Below are 26,450 nucleotides of genomic sequence, written 5' to 3'. Positions count from 1 at the left end.
GAAATTATTAAAATGTTCGCGGCGAGTCACCGCATCGTTCTGTACCCGAGATCCTCCTCCTCCTTGTTGATGCTCCGCAGGCCGGTCCTCCTCCTCCCTGGGCTGCTGATGATGATGCTGCTCCACCTGCACCTGCTGCTGCACCTGCTCCTCCCCCTGCTGCCGGTCGTAGAGCTGAAGAGCATTTTCTATCGGCTGCAGAGGGTCAAAGTTCAGTAGACCGGCAAGCCGTTCGTTTTCAATGTTTTGAAGGAGGACCTGCAATGCGTTTTCTAAAGGTTGTAGTGGGTCGTTTGGTGGTGGGGCTATATTGTTTTCTAACGGTGGGGCTAAATGTTCATCGTTTCTGTTTAATTCTGCCACGGCTTCCAACAAAGCCTCAGGAATGCTGTGTTCTTCCGACATGATTTTCTTTATTTCTTAATTCACAGACTTTTACATGCTTTTACTTTACAGGTCCTTGTGTCTGTATATCGATGCATATGTGCGAACTGTTATGGCGTACATGAAAGCGAGGTTTTCAAGGATTCTCTTCTTATGAAGCATCCGTCGAGCTGTAAGAAAAGACGGACAGAATGTATTTTTAAACCTTACATTTTTTTATTTTTATAGAGCAGAGAAGTTTAATAGGATCGATTCATCCCCCCGTCAATTACCTCTCACTCTCCTGAGAGGAGGCGATCTGGACGGTTCCTCCTCAGCCTGATTTTCTTCCGCCTGATTTTCTGTATCGGTCTCTGTCGGGGGGAAAATAAAACAGAAGAGATTTAAGAAAACAATCTCCCTCCTTCCTATTTTTTTTGAGAATGAAAAAACTTTTTATTTACCTCGCTCCTCCGCCCTATTGTCTGTAGCGGCGGGGGATTGGTTAGGTAAATCCGCAATCTCGGCTGCCGAGAAATAAAACAGAAGAGATTTAAGAAAACAACCTCCTCCTTCTTATTTTTCGAGAATGAAAAAACTTTTTATTTACCTCGCTCCTCCGCGCGATTGTCTGTAGCGGAGGGGGCTTGAATAGGTATATCCGCAATCTCGGCTGCCGAGAAATAAAACAAAAAAGAGAAAGATTTAATAAAAAAAAAACTTTCTAGCACGCTTTATACCACTCCAAGTCGGGAGGGGCGGTATAGCACACTCGGATTACTCCGCCACATCCTGATATTTATCGAAATGACGGCTATTGCATCATATTGTTTACCTTTTGGTTTAAAAGGTATTTTTCTGCAGTTCTCCCGGTATGCGTTGACGAAAATAACGTCGTCGTCTTCTTCTTCTTCTTTTCGCTGCGGCGGGGTCTGTATATTCTCGGTTACCTCTGTCGAGAAATAAAGTTAAACTTTTTAAAAATCTGCTCCGGGTCGGGAGGGGCGGTATAGCACACTCGGATTACTCCGTCACATCCTGTTATTCAACAAAATGGCGGATAATGCATCATATTGTTTACCTTCGATTTTAAAACTTTTTTCTCCGCGGTTCTCCCGGTATGCGGAGACGAAAATAGTGCCGTCTTCTCTTCGACGCGGCGGCAGCGGAGGTTCTGCGGGGGATATGGCTTCTAATTCGCCGCGGAAAACGGCCGGATTTCTGCTGTTACTCACTGCATTATCGATTGTTTCTGTAAGTATCAGAGCATGGTTAAATCAAGTCTATCTAAACTTATTTAAAAAATGGTATATACTTATTTAAACGTACCGTAGTCCACTTGCGTGAAATCATTGATGTAGAAATCTAAAAGAAAGTAATCAAATTATTGACATCTCTGTTGATATATAATTTAAAGTCGTAAAGAAAAAAACTTACCGGGGTGAGGTATGAACAGTTCTGGCGAGATGGCCCTGGCGCTCTGATCGGCGGCGTTGTTTGAACGGAATGCTGACATAATATTCACGGATTCTTCCTCGCGATTGGTAGAACTGTCACAGATAGCGACTCCCCTTCCGCTTCTTCTCTCATTTTATCCTAGTCTAGTGAAGCATCTGTTTTTCGCATCTTTCTCTTGACAATACCGATAGTTAGAGTGGGTTGTTTTTTTTTTGATTGCCTTCTTGCGAACGCCGTCTGTTTTTCCACATTCTGCAACGGTAAAATATGGCTTTGAGACGGGTATTTGTTTTACCAAATGGACAATTGCTGTCTGACCTTGTTCTTGCTGTTGACAAAACTCGGCTCATGGTTGACTCTTTCCCACAGAGGGGGGTGCTTTAATAAACTTATTCGAATATGAGCTTTTTTCCTCGCTAAGACTAGTTTTATGGGGAGATGTAAGAAACCGGGTTACAAGCAATGATAATATCGGATGTTGACTCCTCAGCGGATCAACATTTTCTATCTATTGAGAAAACTTATTGTAAAAAGTAATGAAGAAAAAAACTCCTCCTTGCCCCGCGGGGTGTGTGTGTGTGTGTGTGTGTGTGAGTGTGTGTGTGTGTGTGTGTGTGGGCCTTCTTGTGAACGCCGTCTGTTTTCTGCAACGGTAAAATACGACTTTGAGACGGATATTTGTTTTACCAAATGGACAATTGCTGTTGACAAAACTCAGCTCATGGTTGACTCTTTCCCACAGAGGGGGGTGCTTTAATAAACTTATTCGAATATGAGCTTTTTTCCCCGCTAAGACTTGTTTTATGGGGGGATGTAAGAAACCGGGTTACAAGCAATGATAATATCGGATGTTGACTCCTCAGCGGATCAACATTTTCTATCTATTGAGAAAACTTATTGTTAAAGTATTGAAGAAAAAAACTCCTCCTTGGCCCGCGGGGTGGGGGTGGGTGTGGGTGTGTGTGTGTGTGTGTGTGTGTGAAACAAGATCGCCTGTCGCGGGTTTGTTTTTTCAGTCTCTTGTAAAAAGGACTCTCAAAAGGAAAAGTAGTATTCACTAAGCGGTATTTATTCATTTTTTACACATAGGCAGCCTGTAGGTTACAAGCGGATAGAAAGTTCTTCTTTTCATCACAAGCTATGGTGTATCTTAAAGGTTTTTTACAGCGTCTGTATTATAGGAAAATAAAATTACTATTGAAATCTCTACAGGAAGTCACTCTTTATTTCCATTACAAACGCCGGTGCAGCTTAAGAAAGTAAAATTACATCCGCTCTGTCTCTCTATACATCACAGAATCAGCTGCTGCATCACCGCTGTGCTTAGGGAACATGACGCAACAGGTCTGAAAATGACTAGACACTTCCGGAGTATTTCCGGTAGGGTCATAAGGTCCGGATCGAGATTGAATATGTCATATTCAAAACCTTCTTCTTTGGGAGAGCAGATCTCATCGGACACAGGAACGCTGCAGAAGGAAATCCATCTTGTGTCTGTGCCTTAGAAATTGTGACGGACTCCTCTCTCTGCTTTTTTATTCCCCTCCAACAGATGGCGCGCTTCCGGAGGTTTCCCCCTCCCTCTAAAAACTTTTTTTCCCAACAACAGATGACGCGCTTCCGGAGGTTTTCCCCCTCCCTCTAAAAACTTTTTTTTTTTTCCCCAACAACAGATGACGCGCTTCCGGGGGTTCACCCCTCCTTTCTCAGGGTGCAATTCGACACGGTTAGCAACAGATGGCGCGCTTCCGGGGTTCGCCCCCCTTTCTCAGGATATAATTCGTCACGCGGGGGGTTTCCCACCCCCCTTCTCCGGATACGATTCGTCACGCTCATTACACGCTTCCGGGGGGGAGGGGCGGGAGGTCAAAAGGTCGTGATTAGGGCCATCAATCACTTCGGATCAAATTTTGTCATAAGCTGTAGGGTATTAACTCTCTACTGCTTAATCATCAATTGACCTAACCCCACTAACAGCATGTCTTTAGACTGTGGGAGGAAACTGGGCAGAACCTGCACCAACATGGGGAGAACATGTGAACTCCACACAGAAAACCTGTGGCCAGAGGGTGGAGCCAAACTCAGGACCTTCTTGTGAGGCAACAGTGCTAACCACCATTCCACCATGTGGCCCAAAAGATGACAACAGAGAATAAAAACTATTTGTACTGAAAGTGCTGAATACTGACAAAAAAATGTGCAGGTTTAAACAATATTTCCAATAAACGTTATGTTATGTTATGTAACAGGTGTCAAATGAGTCAAAAAAGGAAATCTGGCCCTGAACACAGTCTGCTGGCGGTATCACAAAGAAGTTACTTTTTAACTGTGATCATGCAGAGAAAAGAAACAATGTCATCCTGGACTTGAACTGACACTCATAAATCACTAAACAGCTGAAAACATCTGAACCACGAGAGGGCTGAGTGGGACATCAGTCATTTCTACAAAATTCTCCCTGTTTGCAGAGGAGCTGTTTCATTACATATAAATACACACAGTCACACTTAACAGCTGCTGAGAATAAGCAGAAGTTTGTGATTGTTGGATCATCAAGGGAAAGAGGACCCACTTTCCACTGGGGACAAAGAGGGAACCTCGGTCCACTCCTGACCATGATGGAGTATTCTTCATCTCTGTTACTTCACCACTAGTTTTCTTTTTTTTTTTTTTTGCCTGTCCCATTTGGTTCTTTAGCCGTCAGAATTGTTGTCTGAAGACCAACAAGGATACCCAATGGATTTATTTTGCCAAATGGATCAACGTGGCATTGCCGTATTGGTCCATTTGATCGACCTTTGTTTTTATTATTTAAACTTTATTATTTAAGCGCGCTTGTATTCAAATGGTTTCCACATGTAATGGTCTGCAAGAGGATGTAGAGAGCCATAGCCCTGTCCCCCAGGGCATGAAGGAGGCATGGAGGAGATCCAGGCCCCAGACATCCAGAGGCCCCAGAGTGCGAGAGCCCAAGGAGGACCACCGGAGGGGCATCCGTGCCACCTTCATGGGAAGGGCTGAGGATCCCCAGACAAGGCGTCACCCAGTAGCCACCGAGCAGAAGCTAGAGGGGGCTGCACCGGCGTGCCCGCCGGCTCTGCCGGCAGCCAGCTGTGCCAGAGTGAACCAAGCCGCAGGCCCAGAGGCCAGAGGCCTGAGGGCCCCCCGCACCACTAGTTTTCTTGATCATGTCTATGGTCCAGCTTCATCAGATGCAGCGTGATACAGAGTATAAATCACACTATTCACGGATTTTGCTCCCAGTTCTTTCTCCTAGATTTCTCCCCTTTTGTGAATGAAAATAAAAAACACTTACAGTAAAAACTGCATTGTGCATTCAAACTCTGTCTCTTCTTCCGGACGGATGTGACCATGTTATCTTCTAATACAGTGGCTTGCAAAAGTATTCGCCCCCCTTGAACTTTCCCACATTTTGTCACATTACAGCCACAAACATGAATCAATTTTATTGGAATTCCACGTGAAAGACCAACACAAAGTGGTGCACACGTGAGAAGTGGAACGAAAATCATACATGATTCCAAACATTTTTTACAAATAAATAACTGAAAAGCGGGGTGTGCGTAATTATTTGCCCTAAAGGACTATTTAGCACCTCCTGGATGTCAGCTCACGAGGTTTGTGTGTTTTATTTTCTGTAATCAAGGATTTTTGATTGATTAACACTACTTACAAGAGCGCATTTTGATGTGTTTTGTTTTATTGTTTTGTCCGTGAGCAGTTCTCACGGGTTGCCAAGACCAGAATAAACCCTGTTCTATAACTACATCGTGCGTACGTCAATCCTTGAGGGTGCTACACTGTCCATAGGACAACTATTAGTCGTGCACTGCACAAAGTTGGCCTTTATGGAAGAGTGGCAAGAAGAAAGCCATTGGTAACAGAAAACCATAAGAAGTCCCGTTTGCAGTTTGCCACAAGCCAGGTGGGGGACACAGCAAACATGTGGAAGAAGGTGCTCTGGTCAGATGAGACCAAAATGGAACTTTTTGGCCAAAATGCAAAACGCCATGTGTGGCGGAAAACTAACACTGCACATCACTCTGAACACACCATCCCCACTGTCAAATATGGTGGTGGCAGCATCATGCTCTGGGGCTGCTTCTCTTCAGCAGGGACAGGAAGCTGGTCAGAGTTGATGGGAAGATGGATGGAGCCAAATACAGGGCAGTCTTGGAAGAAAACCTCTTGGAGTCTGCAAAAGACTTGAGACTAGGGCGGGGTTCACCTTCCAGCAGGACAACGACCCTAAACATAAAGCCAGGGCAACAATGGAATGGTTTAAAACAAAACATATCCATGTGTTAGAATGGCCCAGTCAAAGTCCAGATCTAAATCCAATCCAGAATCTGTGGCAAGATCTGAAAACTGCTGTTCACAAACACTGCCCATCTAATCTGACTGAGCTGGAGCTGTTTTGCAAAGAAGAATGGGCAAAGATTTCAGTCTGTAGATGTGTAAAGCTGGTAGAGAGATACCCTAAAACAGCGGTCCCCAACCCCCGGGCCTCAGACCGGTACCGGTCCGTGAGTCGTTTGGTACCGGGCCGCGAGAGTTGAGGCTCAGGTGTGAAATGTATAGTTTTCAGGGTTTTTATCAGTTTTCAGCGTTATTTTGTTATCGTTTTTATCGTTTACTCGGTTTTCCTGGGTCTTTTCACGTGTGTTATGAATACATTTTCTTTTTTTCGGTACCGGTACTAGTTTTATTTTGTTGTATTTGTTGTACACCTTAAAGGCCGGTCCATGAAAATATTGTCGGGCATAAACCGGTCCGTGACGCAAAAAAGGTTGGAGACCGCTGCCCTAAAAGACTGGCAGCTGTAATTGCAGCAAAAGGTGGTTCTACAAAGTATTGACTCAGGGGGCTGAATAATTACGCAACTTCACGGTTTGTTGAAGACTGGCCAGTCAGTTGGCTTATCTGAACAGTCACCAGGAGGAACAATGCCACCATTTCTGTGATCTAACATCAAAGAGACCTGCTTTGGTGATAATTTATTTGAATTTCAGGAGTGAAACCACACCTCGATACACACCCTTCCAGCTCTATATATTCTCCCCCACTTCATTCACATCTTATTAGCAAATGGAGATCTACCCTTTTGCCCTTTGATTCCTTCCTCAAACCGCAACCGGCATTTCACAAAATTCAAAGTGTTTTTCAAGTGATGTCAACTCATTATAATGTTTGACAAAAATACATAATTTTTTTCTTAAGTCAGGAATGCAGTTCCTCTTGGTGCCACTTGAGGCTGGCTGTGTCAGTCCTCAGAGAGACCCATGAACAGCTTAAGGCACTAAAAAGCATTTTCACAGCTTCTGGCATCACTGGATAGTTTCCACTCTGATAACAACTGCATGAACTTTTGAAACCCCATTCTCAGGGATACTCAAGTTAGAGGTATGGCTGCTTTGATTTGTCTGGACGCAGGTAGTTTGATCCGATTGATAACTACAAGGCCTAAAGTCCACTATTTTGAGTCAGTCTTTCAACGCCTCTCTCTGTTTCTCGCAAGAAAAGTTGACCCACACAACAAAGTAAAGCTATTTTTCAGCTACGAGCCGACAGGGACCCCGCCGTAGTAGTCAGAGCTCCCTTTACTACAGTTCGGAGCCGTGGACCTTCAGTAATAGTAATAAATCACACAGCAATAGTACATTCATGTAGTTGTAAAAAGCATGATAATATATTAAGTAATCCAAAGTATTCAGAATACGTTACTGTCATTGAGTAACGTAACGGAATACGTTACAGAATACATTTTGGGGCATGCATTCTGTAATGGAATACATTTTAAAAGTAACCTTCCCAACACTGTATATACAACAATAACCCCAAGGTTCATGCACGAACCCTCAACTAAAAAACAAACAAAACTGTCACTGGAGTTCTGTTTTGGTCAAGTAACTTCGACCTTTTATTGACAAAACGAGTACAGTTAAACAATATTTCTATAAATCATTACTGGAAGACGTCCCACTTTTCATACCACAGTCATAGTTTTATTCTGAAAATACAGACTGTAAAGAATGTTACTTTAGTATTAAAACATCAGTATCTTCCTTCCACCAAAACAGACCAAGTGCCCAATCTGGAACCAGTTCCACCCTACAATAAAAGTTTTTTGTTCTGTTATATTCTGTTCTCAAACTGAAATGTGGCCTGGATCTCACTGTCCTGCACCAACACTGGACAAAGGTCAGCAGAAAAAAGTTATATAGTGTGTAAAGATGCACAGTGCTTTCTTTTTGCCTACAAGAGCAGGCCTAGTCCCAGTGAAGAGAGCGTGCTTTTGTGTTTCCTTGTCTTAACCCTGCCTAAGATGTACATGAAGGAAAGAGGTGGACTGCTCCAACAGTTGCAAGCAAGGATACACAGGTTTATCAGTGATGTTTAAAAGGAGTGTGACTAACTGTATGCAAACAATATCTTTAAAGTTGCTACATACTGCTACAGTGTGAATGGTATTACAGCAAAATATAAAATGAAATGAGAGGACTGGACGCTTCATAAAATGTGCATTAAATTATTTGCAGGTTCTGTATGTTACAAATTGACTGTAAAAATATCATCAAACTGATTATCATTATCAAACAGTGGCCTCATTTTACACACATTTTCATTAAAGGCCTTAATAAAGCTGTCCTTTGTTTACTACATATTCCGCCCTTTTCATCTTATTGAATTCATCTCTGTGGCCGGACACTGTAAGACGGGGCACAGACTGCACACAGCTGTTCCTCTGTTGAATCAACAGTGTAAGTAACCCTCCCACAAAAGAAGGTGCATTTGTATTACTTAGATAAACTTTGTGCTTTTTGTCCAACTGTCAACTTTGCATCATTTCAGCAGTGGAGTGAGGACGGTGTTGGTAATGACTCCAGCAGCGAGGATGAGGATCATGATGAGTATCGCCAGGCCGCGCCGTAACACCAGCTGTGACACTGACAGAACATCTCCCACTGTAGTGGTGTTGGTGGTTTGACTCTCTTCTGGTATTTGCACCTCCATGTATACGTGGTCCACCCCGGCGCTCTCACCACTGGATCCAATAGTACTGATTGGGGTCTGGATGTGATTAGAGTCTAGGGTTTGGAAAGAGAAGCATGAATAAGACACTGTAATAATGGGATGTTTCAGCCAGTTTGCCCACTCACCTCTATCTTCCATCTTGATCGTGTCTTTTTCTTCTTTGATGCGGACTCCCGCTCGCACTTCAGCCTGATCAGACACAACAGTTAATGACATGCTTTGATGAATGAAAGTGTGATAAACTGTCAATAGATGCAGGTGCGCACCTCTTCAGCAGCCTTCTTCCAATCGAGTTTGCACAAAAATGTGATGAAAAAGATCGACTGCACGAACACGCAAACCGTAAGGCCTGCCCAAAATCCTACAGCAGAAAAAACAGAAGAAGAAGAGTTTTAATAGTTTTTCTGACAAGCAGGAAGTACATTTAATTTCTGACCGCAGCACGCATTTGTCACAATCCACCTGTAACCTGAAAGACACAACATACACTGGTTATATATAGAGATGTAGATGTGTAGATGAATAGCAGCATATGGCATATTATGATACGTCTTTAGCAAAAACTAAGCAAAAAACGCAAAAGCGAGGTGCTTTGCTTGGGATGATGATTGTGGTGTGCATTGAAGTTTGCATGGCCCAACATCTCCTCTTTATTCTTGTCTGTCCAAAGAACATTGTTCCATCAGATGCAATATTGCAAACCTAATCCATGCTGCAATGTTCCTTTTGGACAGAAGAGACTTTCTTCTGTCAAACCTTCATGGACAGCAACAAATGCTTCCCCAAAGTCACTGCTGATGTCTTTCCTCCCTGGCATTATTATAACATACTCGACTAGAAAACTACCAAAATGTCTGGTTTTATTTAATGAATATAATAAAATTAATTGTTATTATATAAAATTAGGGATAAATAAAGTACGACATATCTTATTTTCTCTTGTCTTGAATATGTAATATCAATCCAATGCTATGAAGGAAAACAAAGGAGCTTGGAATGCCACCCTCACTCAGTCCTCACCTACAACCCCCATTTTGGCTGCAAACATCAGAGACACACCAGTGGGTAAGCCAATAAAGTAGTACCCGATCAGGTTACACAGAGCACCAACCGACTGCTTTCCTACACCTCTGACAACTCCTCCAGTCACAGCCTGTAAACACAAACACAGATTTCTCTGAATCACATTTTATATTTGACAGTATTAGCCTGAAATGTCGATCACTGCTGTAAAATCATTTCTTACCGAAATCGCATCACCAAGATGCAAGAAACTAATTATCAACATGAGGTCAGAAACCCTCTGCAAAATATCGCTAAAAACAGTGTGCAGTTTCAGCTTCAGTACATTTGTCTGTACATTCACAAATATTGTCAAACATCAAGAACATATGAAACTTAATGAAAACAAGACCTTTAATACAATGGGACACATGAACAATGAATTTATTTGATTATAGCACTCACATAGGCTTGTTTTAGTTAACTGAAACTAGATAACAAGGGCAACATGTTTCTGAGACAAAGGTATAAATGATTATCTTGAATAATACATGTAATTAAAGAAGCAATAAATAAGAGAGGAACTCTTCCTGGAATCAAGGTTAAAGGTCAAAGATACTTACGGCTCTGATGTGAAAATGTATCCGATGACATCCTTTGAGACGCCAAAAATAATACTAACAAAGCATGCAATTATGACTGCAATGAGAAAAACCATTTAAATATTAAAATCACAGGAAAAACAGAAAAACAAGGAACACAAAAGGTGGCCAACTTTACAGTTTATATACAGTTGTGGTGAAAAATGTACTGTAATTTCATTATTCTTCTTTTTCCAAAGTAGAACGATTGTACAGCATTCACGTTTAACAACAAAAACAAGTTCAAAAACAAGGCACAAGTTGAATTTATGTTAACACTTTAGAACCTAAACCATGATATAACTGCCAGAAATCTTTCATTTTTTGATAATGGACTGTTTGTTGAACCTTTAGACAAAATATATATCAAATTTTAATCAGCATATATGAGGTTTAACTTGAATCACATTCGCTACATGAGCGATATTTTTGCAATTTAGTCATTAAAATGTGTCATGCAATTTAAATCATTTGGGGGTGGGGGTGGGGGTGGGGTGGGGGGAGTCACGCTGATGATCACAAAAAGGCATGTATCAAATACGATACGCTGGGATTTAAAGGGTTCAAGTTTAACTGCAGGCTCAAAATTACATGAAGTATACATAGTCCACAAATTTATTGCAGCTTATTCAACATGTGTTCTAATGCATATCAACTACATACTATTTTGCCCAGGGTCGGGTAAACAAACTGGTCCATAATAGGCAAAAGGTCACTGGTTCAATTTCAACTGGAGACAAATCCCCTTTGGGACTGTGTCAGGATGGGTATCCGGCATAAAACTGACCAGATCAATCATGCAAAGCTACCCCCTGTGGTGACCCCTTATGTTGACGGAACAGCCATGGACCCTGTATGGGTTGTGGAGGTACTCGAGCTTCCTCCCAGACCAAAGAAATGCATGTTAGGTTAGTTAATGGCTCTAATGTCACTGTATACATGAATATGAATGGTTGTCTATCTCTGAGTTGGCCCTGTGATGGACTTGGCACCGAGAGTCCACCATTAATCTACCATTAATTGGCTACGCTGTTGGAAGGTGGCTGGATGGATGAATAGTTCATTTATATTTTATGAAATGTATTCTACTTCATATTCTTATGTCATGAAGCTCAGCATGAAATAAAACTAATCCTGCTACTGCTCAGTTAGCAGTATTTTTACTTTTTTCTGTTCATTTAACACAGAAAATAATACTTAGTGTGTTGGTTCTTACATGCACAGATGATGGGGACTTTGCACGACAGCTTGGCCTGCTCGATGTTTCCTGCACCAAGTGCATTCCCAACCCGTACGCTGGCAGCACTAGCAAACCCTAATGGAATCTGTGGGAAAATCCATGTGTAATTCCAAAATGTAATGCCAGGTCAACATATAAGCAAAAGTCAAAAGGTTCACTGGAGTTACCATGTATGCAGTAACAGTCAATTCGTAGGATATCAAGTGAGCTCCCAACTCGGCCTCACTGATCACACCAGCCAGGAATCCTCCCACTTCAACCACCCACCACTCCAGACAGAGCATGAGCATGCTGGGGACAGCCAGCTGGGCAAAGGGTCCCCACTCCTGGAGACAGTCGAGGGACCAACCTGTGTGGGTCAGAGTGACTCTATATGTCATCTTTCAAACTATTGGTTTAAATTATGATTTAATTATGGGCCTCGGATCAACAATTACTAATGAGGAATTTGCATAAATCCGACATTACTATTAAACAATATTTAAATCCCACACATTTTAACTATTACAGAGATGTCTTGAAGTTTATTGGAACCGCAGTGTTAAAGAATAACCTCTCCTCCACACTGCACTCCACAGTTATAGAGTATGACTATTTTTGTCAAACATTAAACTCTTGAGTATTTATAATGGAAAACTTCAGGTATGAAAGGCCAAAAGCTAAATGATGCAACATGATGAAATTATTGGACAGAATTGGAAATAAGGCGAACGACACAGCAAAATCAAAACATTTCAGCAAGTTCAGGATCCCCGTAGAAGTAAAATGACTGACCTGCCCATGTGGCCTTATGCAGACCTCTCAAGTACATGTAAATGAATAAGACCGATGCCAACAAATACTGGGAGATGGCACTGGCTGCTGCTGATCCACTAGAAGATAAAAACATTAGAGATTAAAAGAAGGAAAAAAAATGAACAATTAAAGCTCCATATTTACAGGTGACAATTCAAGCACCCTAAGATAGGCTTCAGCCCCCTGTAACCCTGTAAAAAGACAAGTGAAAGAGGATGGATGGATGGGTTTCGAATTTGCTGTCAGTTCATTATTCCTTTTAGGTTTTTGAGAAACAATTTATATTCATGTTCTACATTTTGTTATATATTTTTTTCAATAGTGCCGCTTTGTATTTCCTTGTGCTTATGGGTTTTATAGTCTTCCGAAGCCTGGTATTGATTTCTTATTAGATATATGTTGTTTGCTTCAAATTAAGCACTTTAAACTAAAACCACTATCAATGTGTATGCCTGTTACATCTAACCCTTCTTTCCTTCCATCATGTGCAGACAGAGCTTTCAACGTGTGGCATGAACTGGGAATTCATAAATTAAAAGACGTGTAATCAAACGATACCTTCATGTCATTTCAACAATTAAAAGATAGATTTGGAATACTGTGCAGCCATTTTTTAAGATATCTTCAACTACGAAATTATATCCGCACACATCTGCCACAGTTTGAAAGCATGTTGTCTGATACCTTGACACTGACACTAAAAATATTACTGTGCTCAAGCTCATGATGTTATGGTCCTGAATCGGTGACCCAGTGTTTTGTGTATTATTGGTGTTATTCTATGATTTCATCTTTGTATATGACTTCTAGCCTTCTGAGTTCTGTTTTTGTATTTTAGTTTTGAGGGTTTTTTTCTGGTGCCTCTGTGTCTAGTTCTTAGGTTTAGTTCTGTGCCCAGTCTGTTTCCTGTTTTACTTTGACGGTCAGTGTATTCTCGTCTTTCAAGTGCACAAGGATCAAATGCAGGACACTTGATCCTTGTGTCCTGCATTTGGGTCTGCAAATTTACCAACACACCATAAAACCTGTGGTAATTCACCTAAATTCACTGGATCATGAATTTAGATAAAGAATTTAAAACACATATAGTTTTCACTGTCTGAATTGAGGTTACATTCAACCAATGATGTCACAGGAATGATGGAGGAAAACTTACGCAACACCCAAATCCAGCTGATGGATGAGGACGTAGTTGAATATTGCGTTAAAGACATTTCCGATTGCTCCAGTTATAACTTGAGGCCATATAATTCCCTGTACACCAAAGCACAAAATACAAATAATATTCATGTTAATGTTTTAAAAGCACAACCAGTTATTAAAGTAATGTAGGCCATATGCATGCTTCAAAAGCACTGCACCTGATTTTGAAGATACCTCCCCTGCAGATGGTACATGAAAGCAGCCTGAAGAAAGCAAACATTAAATTATAAGAGACTCGTTGACAGAAGTGAAGAACAAATTTGAGCACATGATCGGATCTTAGGTTAATCAGCACGCTAACACTTTTCAATGAAAACAATGAACATGTCAAATAATTAGTAATAAATCAAAGAAATAAAATGTATCACAGATTCTATACATTGATACACCTCCACTGCAAGTTATTAACCCTCATCCACTTTGTCTGATAGTTTATGCCTCAAAGTTCAACCAAGAATAAATGAGAGGGGGGCATCAAAGTTAGAGATTGAGCAGTATTGTTGAACAATGTAAATCTCCTTAGAAACGAATACCAAGTCAAACATGATAAATGGTGAATGCACTGATTCTTATAAAGTGCTTTTCTAATCTCTCAGAGCACTCAAAGTGCTTTTTACAACACGTCTCATTCACCCATCCAATCCTTAACCTCTTAAGCACCAACGCCCATAGATCTGGGGACAAAAGGGAGGAGATCACATTTAGGGTTAGGTGAGCATGCCTAAGTGCTTTTTATCTAACATTCACACTCCAATGGATTCATTGGAGAGTAACTTGGGGTTACTATTTTGCTGAAGGACATTTGGCATGCAGACTGGAGCAGCTAAGGGGTCAAACTACCAACCCTAACCCTTAGTAGATGACTTTCTCTACCACCCCGTGTGCTGAGGTGTGACCGATGCTCTCTGGACCTTAAATAGCACTGCATCTGTTGTTAAGACCCTCAGTTCTGGATATCAACCTGCCTTTTGTTTAAATATTGAACACCTTCCAAATCTGCATCAAATCCTGTCAAACTCACCGGCAGAGCGGGCATGAAGATCTTCACATAGAGCTGGGAGAGGCTTCATGTGGAAATGAAAAAAACAAAGTAAGCCTGTGAAACTGATGATGGTGACATTTGACTGCACATAAATTAAGGTTACATACCATTTTGCTTGTTCTTTTACTTCATTCTGCTCATTACTGTTTCATGCTGTGTTACACAATGGTGACTTTAATGCGTTATGCTGTAAAATAAGCCCACCAATGATGGTGCTTCCTTTTTATACTTATTGGGTCCAACTAATCCCAAATAGTTTAGACAAACTGAAAATGCATCTCAGGTCTCAGGATGTTAATTATCTTTTTAAAAGTTTTTGGCAGCTTTATCCAAAAGTCGAGGCACAGTAACAATGTGACAAACAAACAAACACAGCACGTAGTTTAAGTAGTGTTGGGTTGTAAACCTGTACAAGGATCTACTGAATTATTTCTCACAGGTCAGAAATGTGTGCAGTAAGAACCAGCACACATTTCCATGCATTTCCACTGCTGAGTTAACAGCTGGTTTCTGCTGCTACAGGTGGTCAAACTATGAGGTTTGGTATAATGTGCTTTTCGATTACTGCATTACAGTGACGCCCCGTTTATCTCGAGTTACGTTCTAAAAATATGTTGTTTTTAGGCTGTAAAACCCGTCACTACACCCGAAAGACAAAACGCCAAAACACAGACTTAACAATGTGGTGTATGCTGTACAGTGCAGCGAGGAATGCCCGGACCTCTACATTGGAGAGACCAAACAGCCACTTCACAAGCACATGGCCCAACATAGAAGAGCCACCTCCACAGGACAAGACTCAGCAGTCCATCTGCATCTTAAACATTAATGAATCAATGGTACGGAAGTAGAGGAAGCAAGAACAATGAGTTGAGTAAAGTTTAACTCATCTGACTGTTTTGTTTTGCCTAATGCCTCATGGTCTGAAAAATACGGTAACTTCTACCTTCCTTTAGCATGTCCAGAAGTTCATCATTTGTGAGATGGTTAGCATCTTTCTCTGTATCTTGGGTGCTACCGCAGGTGCCTTTGACGGTGCAAAACGTTTCGTCGACATTGTTGTTTTTGTTGGGGAGAAAACTTACAAACATACAGTACAGCACTTCAGAGTCACACTGCTAGTGATCGAAGATTTATGTAAATTTGACAAGCTGAATGCATTCTGTACTGTACAGGAGACACGGCACGGAGGAGATCGATTGACAATGGACAGCCGATCATGGACACAATGCACTGTGAAAACAGAAAAACAAAAACAAAAAAACATGCAAAATTGCACAAAAAAAATCCGCGAAACAGCGGAAGGTGAACCGCAGTATAGCGAGGGACCACTGTATTTTTTGCACAAACTAACAGTGCTTGGCATTTTGCATAATTTGTGTTTCTTTAAGAGTGAGACAGACACATGCTCAGCAGTGTCACAACATCCACGCGTCTGTTATTGCTGGTTAATAACAGCTCACCTGGCGACCTCTGGACTCTGTTTGAGAGCAAGTAGGAGAGGCTCAGTGTTGATGAGGATGGCCCAACAAGGGAAACAGGCCAGCAGCAGAATCAGAACTCCCCTCTGGAGAATCACACCCACACGCTTCAAGTTACCGCTCCCATACGTCTGCGTGAAACAGGTAGACAGACGCTCGGGTGAGAAAAGTTGGAAAACACAGAATCCCACCAAAGAACAAGGGTATGACTGATCATAGAAAAATAACTCCACACAAAAGCTCAGTGTTGAGATGTTTAAAAGGGCATTCCAGGAGAACCTGGGAACCCAGCTGTGCTGCTTGTGTTTGTCTTGGTTACACAAATAAAGTGAAAGCTCTGGTGAGGACCCTACCTGAGATATGAGGGTATCACAAGTTAACGACAAACCGGTGCCAATGGAAATACCAGTGACGTTAACTACCTGCAAACGAAACACAACATGCATAAAGTGGGGTAAAAAATGATGCATATTTACAGTTCAACAACAAAGGCACTGAAATGTCTGCTCACCGCAATTGATAATGCTACAGCTGCAAGTTCAGTTTTCCCCAGGTGACCACAGAACACCGTGCTGACAAAACTGATCATGAAAATCATGAACTGGGAAATGACCTGAAGCACAGAAGAGGAGATACTGACTCTGTGTTGTATTTAGAAATACATTTAAAGGAAAAATAAATAAGTAATGAATATGGTTAAAACATTTAGTAACTTAAGGATGTTAAACATATAGCAAATATCTAAAATAGATGGATACTTCCCACAAGGGAAATTTCTGTGTTACAGCAGCACGATAAAGAGTAAAAATAGTAAAAACATAAGCAACTGTATGTTTTGGGGGCTTAAAGAAAACATGGAGGAATTTGATATGTAATCCAAATAATGCATAAAAACATAGTAACTTAATTTAAAATTAAATGATTGTAATACTAAACAGATATACACAGTACAGTCCTACAGTGCTTGAGGTCCATTCAGAAACAGGACTTCATAATAACATAAATAACATTTAATGTATTTATTAATAAGACACTAAACCAGGGTCCAGGTCCCACGTTTAAATCAAATTACAGTTTATTGACACATGGTGCATCTTCTGTAGTAAATCCGTTCTTCCTGTCAGTAACAACAGACAGAGAGTGTGACAAACTTCAAATGAGCTTCAAATTTACACACAGTCTTACCACTGGTCCCACCAGTTTGGAAAGTTGCACAAGCTCATTGCGGTAAACTGACGGAATAAACCGAGGGACACATATGTGGCAACAGCCTCGGGAGCTCTGTGCGCAAGCAGCCGCTGCACTTTCCTTTAAATCCTCTTTCACTGCCTCGGTGCATTTTCCTGAGTCCATAATTGAACAAATACAGATCCTCTTCACAAACAGCTCTGGGTGATTTCTGTCACTCAGGCAGAAGAAAATGTTGTTGGTTTGATAACCAGCGCAGGAGTCTGAGGAGGGGCCAGACACATACTGTCCTCCTCACCTTACAGCCAACCAACTCTTGACTCTGTTTAGGTGTGATTTCTGCTATTGCAAAATACTCAATACACTTGTACAAATAAAGCATTCACTTACAGTTGATCATTAAAATGACAGTTAAAAGATGCTGGTGATATTCCTTAGTAAATGGTAAATGGCCTGTATTTGTATAGCGCTTTTACTAGTCCCCCCTAGGGACCCCAAAGCACTTTACACACCCAGTCATCCACTCTCACATTCACACACTGGTGGAGGCAGCTACAGTTGTAGCCACAGCTGCCCTGGGACAGACTGACAGAAGCGAGGCTGCCATATCGCACCATCGGCCCTTCTGGCCCACACCAGTAGGCGGTAGGTGAAGCGTCTTGCCCAAGGACACAACGACCGAGACTGTCTGAGCCGGGGCTCGAACCGGCAACCTTCCGATTACAAGGCGAACTCCCAACTCTTGAGGCACGATTGTCCCCTAATCCAATCGAGTAAAGGCTCTAATCCTTCTGGAAAGTAGCACTTTCCAGAAGGATTAGAGCCTTTCCTCGATTGCACTGGGTCCTTCCACCTGCAAATAAAACAGGGTCCAATGAAACAGAGTGAGACTGGATGAGGTTGTAACTAAAGTAACTAAAGGTAGCAAAGGATGATTTATTTACAGAACATAATTAAGGTGAATGTGTATGTCAGCAAGTCAGTAGTGTAAAACGTGCATGAGCATGTGACAAGGTCAGTAAGAATCAAAAACACATGTTGTAGCTGAGCCAGTGTAGTCTAGGAAGCTGGTGTCCAAACCAAACAATAGCAGTGAGGAAAGGATAACCAGAGAGCAAGGGAAGGATCTGCTGCAGGAAAGAGGGAGCTTTTATAGTTAAACTCACTGGGCTTAGCTGTACCTCAAGCAGCAAGCTTCTTTAATCAGCTCCTGCAGAACGAAGCACAGCACAAAAAACAAAACAGAGACACCCATCACCTGGGGTCATCAAAATATGCAGCGCTCAGATACCAGAATACATCTTTATTAAGTTTCACTGTGAAAAAATGACTCAAAATTTCATAAAAAAAGTCTGTTCCACTTGACAGAGTATTGCAGATATTCAAATATGATGCAGTGAAATGAAAACAAAGCTGAAAAATGGCTCTTCTTTTAAATGTCATGTAAATAAAAGCGCTGGATACTGACAACAATATAAATCTCTAAACAATATTTCCCACAAATATTTGAAGACTTTTATGCAACAGACCTCAAATGGCTTGAAAATGCAAATGATTAGAGGTAATTTGTCTGGCCCTGAATACGTAACAGTCTGCTCGTTGCATCACAAAACAGTTACTTTTTAACAGAGAAAAGAAACACTGTCATCCCAGACTTGAACTGAAGATGAGAAATAAATAAACAGCTGAAAACGACTGAACCAAGATGGGGCTGAGTGGGACAGAAGTCATTACCACAGGTAGCTCAGTGATGAGCTCTGTGCTTGTCTCTGAGATGAGACTGATGACTTACAGTGAGCTCTGAGTGACTTCAAAGAGACGACTTTTTGACGTTTGCTTCAATAAGATTCTTATTTATGTATTTATTTTACAGTGGAGCTGTTTAATCATACATAAATACACACATTCACACTTAAAGCTGCCCAGTATGACCAGAAGACAGTGATTCATAAATTATCAAGTGACTGCTTCAATGCTTTGCAGACTCTTTATTGTTACATTATTATGAATCAGGACAATACTTTTACACAGCAACTTCCTCAGAGGGTTTCAGTTACCTGGACATTTAAATTCAGTAGAATCACCAGCATAAAAATATAAAACCAAAATTTTTACATTTGATTCTGGAGAAGTGGAGACGAACAGGTGAGCATCAGGGAGCAGGGTCAGGTCATTGATGGGAAACTGAGTCAGTCTGAGGGTAAGTGTTACCATGGTAACAACCCCTTGTTGTGAGAATGTCACACACTAGAGGAGCAGTTTATTAGGAACACCTGTACACCCGTTTGATTGTGATTGTACAAAGACATGCAGATATGGTCTTATTTACCATAAATGATTGTCAAACGTAATTAGACAGACAGGGCAAAATTTAATTAAATCCTTAATCTTCTTTGGTACTTCTGATTTAGCTTTTAGGCAGACAAATCAGTTTCTATGCTTAATGCTACAACAAAAATACCCCACAGTTCACAAAAAAATCCTACTAGAGACATGATTTTATCAATTTCAGAATCCTCCCATATGGAACAGATATATAGATATACAGATATATACAGTGGTCGCCCCATGATCGGAAGGTCGGCGGTTCGAATCCACTTAACGGCTACCCTGAGGTACCCCTGAGCAAGGTACCGTCCCTACACACTGCTCCCCGGGCGCCTGCTTAGTGGGCTGCCCACTGCTTCACTGAGTGAATGGGTCAAATGCAGAGAAAAAACAAGTAATTTCCCCATGGGGATCAATAAAGTATCCATTATTATTATTATTATCATTATATAAATCTTATAAAGTTTGTATCTGTCTTGTGTGAAACTTGTATGAAAAGCATATAAGAGTGAAAACAGATATAAGATCCCTTGAAAAATTATATAATGAAACTTGTATGTTTTGGATACTTCCTAAAACAATGTATGAAAGTAATGAGAAAGTGGCCACTTTCATGAGTAATCACATATAAGTTTCTTGTTCTTGAGTCACAGCATTCATGACATTTTCAGAAAATGTTACCTCTGACCTTGAGATCAAAGTCACTGAAATTCAAACTCATCCAAGAATTTTAGTAGCTGCACCGAAGCTATCAATTTGAAAAACTTTAAACCAACCTGAGCCGCTGAGTTGTGGCATCATGTGACATCACAGTCATATTTTTATTCTGAAAATACAGACTGTAAAGAATGTTACCTTTGCATCAACAAATCTGTAAAGTCTTCAGTAACCCAACCTGAGCTGCTGAAATATGGCATCTTAAATATCACATTCCTTCCACCAAAACAGACCAAGTGCCCAATCTGGAACCAGTTGCACCTTACAATAACCACCAATGAGTCACAAATGTAGCCTGGGATTCTGTCCTTGATTTCTTTGCATTTTACCATAATTTTTTTTACTGTTATAGTCTGTTCTCAAACTGAAATGTGACCTGGATCTCATCAGACACCATGGTCCTGCACCAACACTGGAAAAAGCTCAAGAGAAAAAAGTTTTATAATGTATAAAGATGCACAGCGCCTTCTTTTTGCTTCAAGAGCAGGTCTAGTCCCAGTGAACAGAGTGTGCCTGAAGACATCTGCTTTCTCATACTTCTGTTTTGTATCTCCTTGTTTTCACTGTCTTTATACAGGATTGTTGATAAAATGTACATTAAGTTCTATGAGTCACAAAGATCAACTGTCATCAAACTGATTATCATTATCAAACAGTGGCCTCATTTTACACACATTTTCATTAAAGGCCTTAATAAAGCTGTCCTTTGTTTACTACATATTCCGCCTTTTTCATCTTATTGAATTCATCTCTGTGGCCGGACAGTGTAAGACGGGGCACAGACTGCACACAGCTGTTCCTCTGTTGAATCAACAGTGTAAGTAACTCTCCCACAAAAGAAGGTGCATTTTTATTACTTAGATAAACTTTGTGCTCCAACTCATGACTCTATTTAAGGGTGATTTTTGCTGTGAGGATTATTCATGTTAATTTAAAAAAAAAAAATCATTATTACAAGTAGCTGATGAGCCACAGCTTCCTTGGGGATTTTACAAATCAATGGCCTGTAATTCTTTAACACAGTGAAATTTAGGGAGTTTTTTTTAACAGGCTGTATTTAATTGATCTGGTATGCAACCTGATGAAAGTCATTGATTGATAGCAGAAGTTAGGTGAAGATGGAAGACTCACAATGAGAAATTTGGGAGTAATACTGGCCTTAAGGCAGGAAGTAGTATAGGAGATATGTAATGGAAAACTCGATAAAGCTCAGATACCAGATTAGCTGAGAATCTTGGACCGGTTGTCAGGATCCAGGTTTGCTGTGTGACCTAATAAAAGTGATCTTAACAGCAAAAAACCCCAAATTATGTATATATATAATTTTTTTTCAATCAGCAGAAGACACAGTAAGAAACCCAGACTAGATTAAGGTTAATTAAGATTAAGGTTAATTATTGAAGGTGTTAACAGGAAGCTTGGACTGTGCATATTATTGATAATCGAGTCAGAGAAGATGAATGTTCTGAGTTGCTTGAATGTATTGCCGCTTCATGTGAAGCTAGTTCAGCATTTTATCATTTTTATTCATAATTGTTGATTTAATTGGAGGGATTGAAACTGGAACAAATCTGGATTTTAAAGCTATGTTTTCTGAGAGCTAATATACTCAGCTCACAAGAAAAGTATTTATACTCTAAATTTACACATTTTTCTTTTAAAATCAGATTTGACTTTTGCACATGAAATTTTTTTTAGTTTTTGTTTTTTTGCCCAGTTGACCGTTAAAATGAAAGTTAAAAACTGATGCCTCAGTGCTAGAGTGGTTCATGTGCTTTTTTTTTTTGGTTTTTTTTTAGTACACAGAGCTTAGATATTAAAATGTATCTGTATTAAGTTACATTGTGACAGCATGACTCCAAGCACCATATTGTCTACATGACAAAGTATTACAAATATATAGTGCATCCATCGATCCTTCCTCTTCTGTTTATCCTTATCAGGGTTCCTGCTGGGAGGGCTGGATCCTAGCTCAGCTACCATATGGCGAGAGGCAGGGTTCACCCTGGACAGGTTGCCAATCTGATGTAGGGCTAACACACCGACAGGAAACCATTCACTGCTAGAGAGTTAATACCCTACAGCTTATGACAAAATTTGATCCGAAGTGATTGATGGCCCTAATCACGACCTTTTGACCTCCCGCCCCTCCCCCCGGAAGCGTGTAATGAGCGTGACGAATCGTATCCGGAGAAGGGGGGTGGGAAACCCCCCGCGTGACGAATTATATCCTGAGAAAGGGGGGCGAACCCCGGAAGCGCGCCATCTGTTGCTAACCGTGTCGAATTGCATCCTGAAAAAGGAGGGGTGAACCCCCGGAAGAGCGCCATCTGTTGTTGGGAAAAAAAGTTTTTAGTGGGAGGGACTGCAGCGAGGGAGGAGAATAAAAACCAGAGAGGTGGAGCCCCGTCACAATTTCTAAGTCTCACACACACACACAAGATGGATTCTTTCCTTCTGCAGCCCTCCAGCGGTCCTGTTTACTTGGACGGTGAAGAAATCTGCTCTCCCGCAGAACCCTCCTCGAGCATGGGCGGCAGCAGCAGCGAGTGGGCATCGTCGATTATCAGCGATACGCCCGTCTCTGTCTACAGTACCAGACCCGAAGCAACCGACACTCCGCGGAAAGAAGGAAGAAGTAAGAGCGTCTTCATGTTCCGCAGCCAAATTCCAGCACCGAGAAACTTGCGAGGAGAATGGACTCTGCCTGCTGAGGGTTGTGGAAAGTGGGGCTACATATTCAAATATGAGTCGGGGGAGCTCTGGTTTTATCAGTTGAACGAAGGAGAAAGCTTGACGGAATCGAGCAGCATTGTGAAGCTGACTCCCAATGACTGGGCCGTGCTGAAGCTGCTGGTTGCGATGGCTATCGGAGAGGCAAATGAGGATTTTCCCATTCCTGAAGAGGAAGATGTTGCCGCTAAAAGACCCCGGAGAGAGGTAGATTCTCCTCCCCCTCCTCCTCCTTCTCCTTCCGGCTTCGGTGATGAAGAAGAGCATGATGCTGCTGATGATGAAAAAGATCCTCCTTCCCCTCCTTCTGTCTCCTCTGATGAAAAAGAGGATACTGCTGTTGAGAATGATGAGGATAAAGAAAAGACCCCCTCTGTAGAGGATGTTTCCTCCCCTGATGAATCAGCTGTTGAATCAGCTGATGATGATCATCCTCTCGACACAGTTACAGAAGAAGAAGAAGAAGAAGAAGAAGAAGAAGAAGAAGAAGAAGAAGATGATGAGCCCCTGGCTGAAAAACTTCCAGAAGAAGATGATGAGCCCGCAGCTCCAGAAATAAAAGAGGAGAAAGCAGCTCCTGAGAATAAAGAAAACATTCCCCCAGCTCCAGAAATAAAAGAGGAGAAAGCAGCCGCTGAGAATAAAGAAAACATTCCCCCGGCTCCAGAAAAAGCTACGGAAGAAGAAATAGAAGCTATTCCCCCTCCCCCGCCGCGGAACGGAGGCATACGCTTCAACGATGAGCAGCTGATCAAGACTAAAACAATCTTGTCAACCGTCTGGTCTTCAGGAACCACAGCCACGGGGAGATGGAGAATGAGAGCTAGTCTGCGTTCGACTGACGAGTCTGATGCGCCTGACATTTTTGTCATGGAGAAATTCAACCCCGACTGCGGATTATTTCGCAGCATGATGGTTATACCAGCCAAAGAGTGGGTCGTAAGAATGCTGCAAGTGAGGAAGGATATTACAATTCTTTTTCAAACTTGCCGCTGCTGGAGGGATGCTGTAGGAGTAAGGAAATGTCTCAACTTCTGAAAATCCCCGCCCCTCCCGGACCACGCCCCCCTTCCTTCTGTTTTAAAAGTCCGATCAAAAAGCCTTTTTTAGCTCAGAGAGAGAGATGGACTCTGCACCCCTGCTTCGCGATGAGGAGACCAGCTCCACCGATTGTTTTTCTGACGAGGGCGAGCTGGTACCCGACACTCCCGGTTACTACGGGCCTCTGAAGCGCCAGAGGCGGCAGCGGCAGCAGCATACCGACGAGATGGACGGCTGGGCGTCTTCTTTATTCATCGACACTGTGAAAACGGCTGTGTATCATCTGGTCAACTTGGTGATAAACAAGCACCGCACCGACGAATGTAATGGATGTAAGATAGACCATCCCAGCCAGAGACAACACGAGTGCCTGCAAATTCTGGAGGATGATTTTTATTCCGACAATTATTATAACATCAGAAAGAAACTGCTCACTCCTCGCTTTGTCCCTTCCATTCAACGTCTGCTGATTGCTCGCAACATCAAGACTGAGGACGTTAAAGTCGGGATGGTTGCGGAGACCCTGCTTCATGAGCTGAAATCGGTGAGGAAAGTCTTTGACGCCATCACAGACGCTTATGACAATTTGGTGGGGCAAGATGTGGTTAAAATCGGGGAACTCCGTTTGGTTACGGAGTTTTACAAAGGTTGCTGATTCTTATCCTGCATGCTTCCTATATTTAACCTTGTTTTTTAAATCATGTATTCTGTTTCTTTTTAAAAAAACAAAAAAACAAAATCCTACCTCATTTTTAATCGTGTATTCTGTTTTTTTAAAATCCTACCTCATTTTTTAATCGTGTATGCTTTAAAAAAAAGTATCCTGTTTGTTTGTAACCATTTAACATGTTTACCTCATGTTTTTAAAAAAAGAGTTTTTGTAACCGTTTGACTCTATATCTGTGTTTTATCTCAGGGTTTTGAATAAAAGCGTATTCTGTTTCTTTTTAAAAAAAAAAAAAAAAAAAAAAACTACCTCGTTTTTTAATTCTGCTTTATTTTAATCATGTATTCTGTTTCTTTTTAAAAAACGAAAAAACAAAAAACTACCTCGTTTTTTAATCGTGTATGCTTTAAAAAAAAAGTATCCTGTTTGTAACCTTTTAACATGTTTACCTCATGTTTTTTTTAAAAAAAAAGAGAGTTTTTTTGTATTCTATAAGTGTGTTTTATCTCAGGGTTTTGAATAAAAATGTATTCCTGTTTTTTTTTTTCGCATGTTAAACCTTCTGGTTTTGAATTTAAAAAAAAAAAAAAAAGAGTTTTTGTATTCTATAACTGTGTTTTATCTCAGGGTTTTTGAATAAAAATGTATTCCTGTTTTTTGCATGTTAAACCCTCTGGTTTTGAATAAAAAATATTTAAAAAGCATTCATCTCTGGTTTTTGAATATTGTATTCCTGTTTTCTGCACATTAAGCCCTCTGGTTTCAAAAAAATAATAATAAAAAACATTCATCTCTGGTTTTTGAATAAAATAATAAAAGCCGACTCCTGCGACGTTATAACGCAGACGAGCTTTTTATCAGAAGACGAGATGGCCGAGAAAAGTGAGATGAAAAAAGTGTATTACGACCCGCATCACCCAGGTAGTTTCGGAGGAGTAAATAGACTTCGACGTGCTTTAGAAGATGAAACTGGTAAAAAAGTTGATATCCGCAAGGTGCAGAATTTTTTATCCGAGCAGGACGCCTATACTCTGCACAAGCCGGCGCGAGTAAGATTTAAGAGAAATAGAGTGTTTGTGACCAAACCCCTGAAGCAGCTTCAGGCCGACCTGTGCGACATGAAACAGCTGTCTGAATACAACGACGGATTCAATTATTTATTAACCGTCATAGACGTATTTTCAAAAAAGGCTTACGCCCGCCCCCTGAAAAAGAAGACGGGTTCGGAAGTGACTGAAGCTTTCGAATCTGTGTTGAGAGAGAGTGAAATACCGGAAAATTTACAGACCGATGCGGGAAAAGAGTTTTTCAACAAGAGTTTTCAAGCTCTGATGAAAAATCACAGCATCTCCCATTTTGCTACCGCCAGCGACCTAAAGGCCTCGGTGGTGGAGAGATTTAACCGCACCCTGAAAACGAGGATGTGGAGATATTTCACCGCGCACAATACCAGACGCTATCTGGAGGTGTTGCCCGACCTGTTAGAAGGATATAA

At 41.2% G+C, this 26,450-nt stretch overlaps 2 protein-coding genes across 2 annotated transcripts; both read right to left on the bottom strand.

Annotated features, from left to right (window-relative positions):
• Positions 1 to 450: 450 nt before the first annotated feature.
• On the bottom strand, positions 451 to 1,904 carry LOC146668766 (uncharacterized). Its single transcript, XM_085408355.1, has 8 exons — positions 1,801 to 1,904; positions 1,693 to 1,728; positions 1,445 to 1,615; positions 1,199 to 1,315; positions 974 to 1,036; positions 828 to 890; positions 657 to 737; positions 451 to 554 (listed from the first exon to the last, which is right to left on the bottom strand). Exons 1-8 carry the CDS (start codon positions 1,877 to 1,879, stop codon positions 451 to 453), a joined length of 714 nt encoding a protein of 237 aa, XP_085264481.1. The 5' UTR covers positions 1,880 to 1,904.
• Positions 1,905 to 7,743: 5,839 nt separating this feature from the next.
• On the bottom strand, positions 7,744 to 17,634 carry LOC146668765 (multidrug and toxin extrusion protein 1-like). The gene is made up of 16 exons (XM_085408354.1): positions 17,467 to 17,634; positions 16,793 to 16,894; positions 16,635 to 16,703; positions 16,264 to 16,412; positions 14,780 to 14,822; positions 13,917 to 13,961; positions 13,712 to 13,809; positions 12,535 to 12,632; positions 11,928 to 12,109; positions 11,737 to 11,845; positions 10,503 to 10,578; positions 10,124 to 10,193; positions 9,898 to 10,030; positions 9,144 to 9,238; positions 9,003 to 9,066; positions 7,744 to 8,930 (listed from the first exon to the last, which is right to left on the bottom strand). Exons 1-16 carry the CDS (start codon positions 17,632 to 17,634, stop codon positions 8,686 to 8,688), a joined length of 1,746 nt encoding a protein of 581 aa, XP_085264480.1. The 3' UTR covers positions 7,744 to 8,685.
• Between the last annotated feature and the right edge of the window lie 8,816 nt (positions 17,635 to 26,450).

This window comes from Rhamphochromis longiceps, linkage group LG6, assembly GCF_057381845.1.
Source record: "Rhamphochromis longiceps isolate RC_006_pf linkage group LG6, R_longiceps_female_GT1.1, whole genome shotgun sequence".
In the NCBI taxonomy this organism is placed as follows: domain Eukaryota; kingdom Metazoa; phylum Chordata; class Actinopteri; order Cichliformes; family Cichlidae; genus Rhamphochromis; species Rhamphochromis longiceps.
This window is presented reverse-complemented; position numbering and strand designations above follow the sequence as displayed.

Excerpts from the sequence above, each read along its gene's own strand:
- LOC146668766 (XM_085408355.1), bottom strand. The coding sequence starts at position 1,879 with ATGTCAGCATTCCGTTCAAACAACGCCGCCGATCAGAGCGCCAGGGCC. Across the intron at positions 1,729-1,800 it reads ACTGTTCATACCTCACCCCG|ATTTCTACATCAATGATTTC; the intron begins GTAAGTTTTTTT and ends ACTTTCTTTTAG. Across the intron at positions 1,616-1,692 it reads TTTCACGCAAGTGGACTACG|AAACAATCGATAATGCAGTG; the intron begins GTACGTTTAAAT and ends TGATACTTACAG.
- LOC146668765 (XM_085408354.1), bottom strand. The coding sequence starts at position 17,634 with ATGGACTCAGGAAAATGCACCGAGGCAGTGAAAGAGGATTTAAAGGAA. Across the intron at positions 9,239-9,897 it reads AGCCAAAATGGGGGTTGTAG|GATTTTGGGCAGGCCTTACG; the intron begins GTGAGGACTGAG and ends TTTCTGCTGTAG. Across the intron at positions 8,931-9,002 it reads GATCAAGATGGAAGATAGAG|ACTCTAATCACATCCAGACC; the intron begins GTGAGTGGGCAA and ends TCCAAACCCTAG.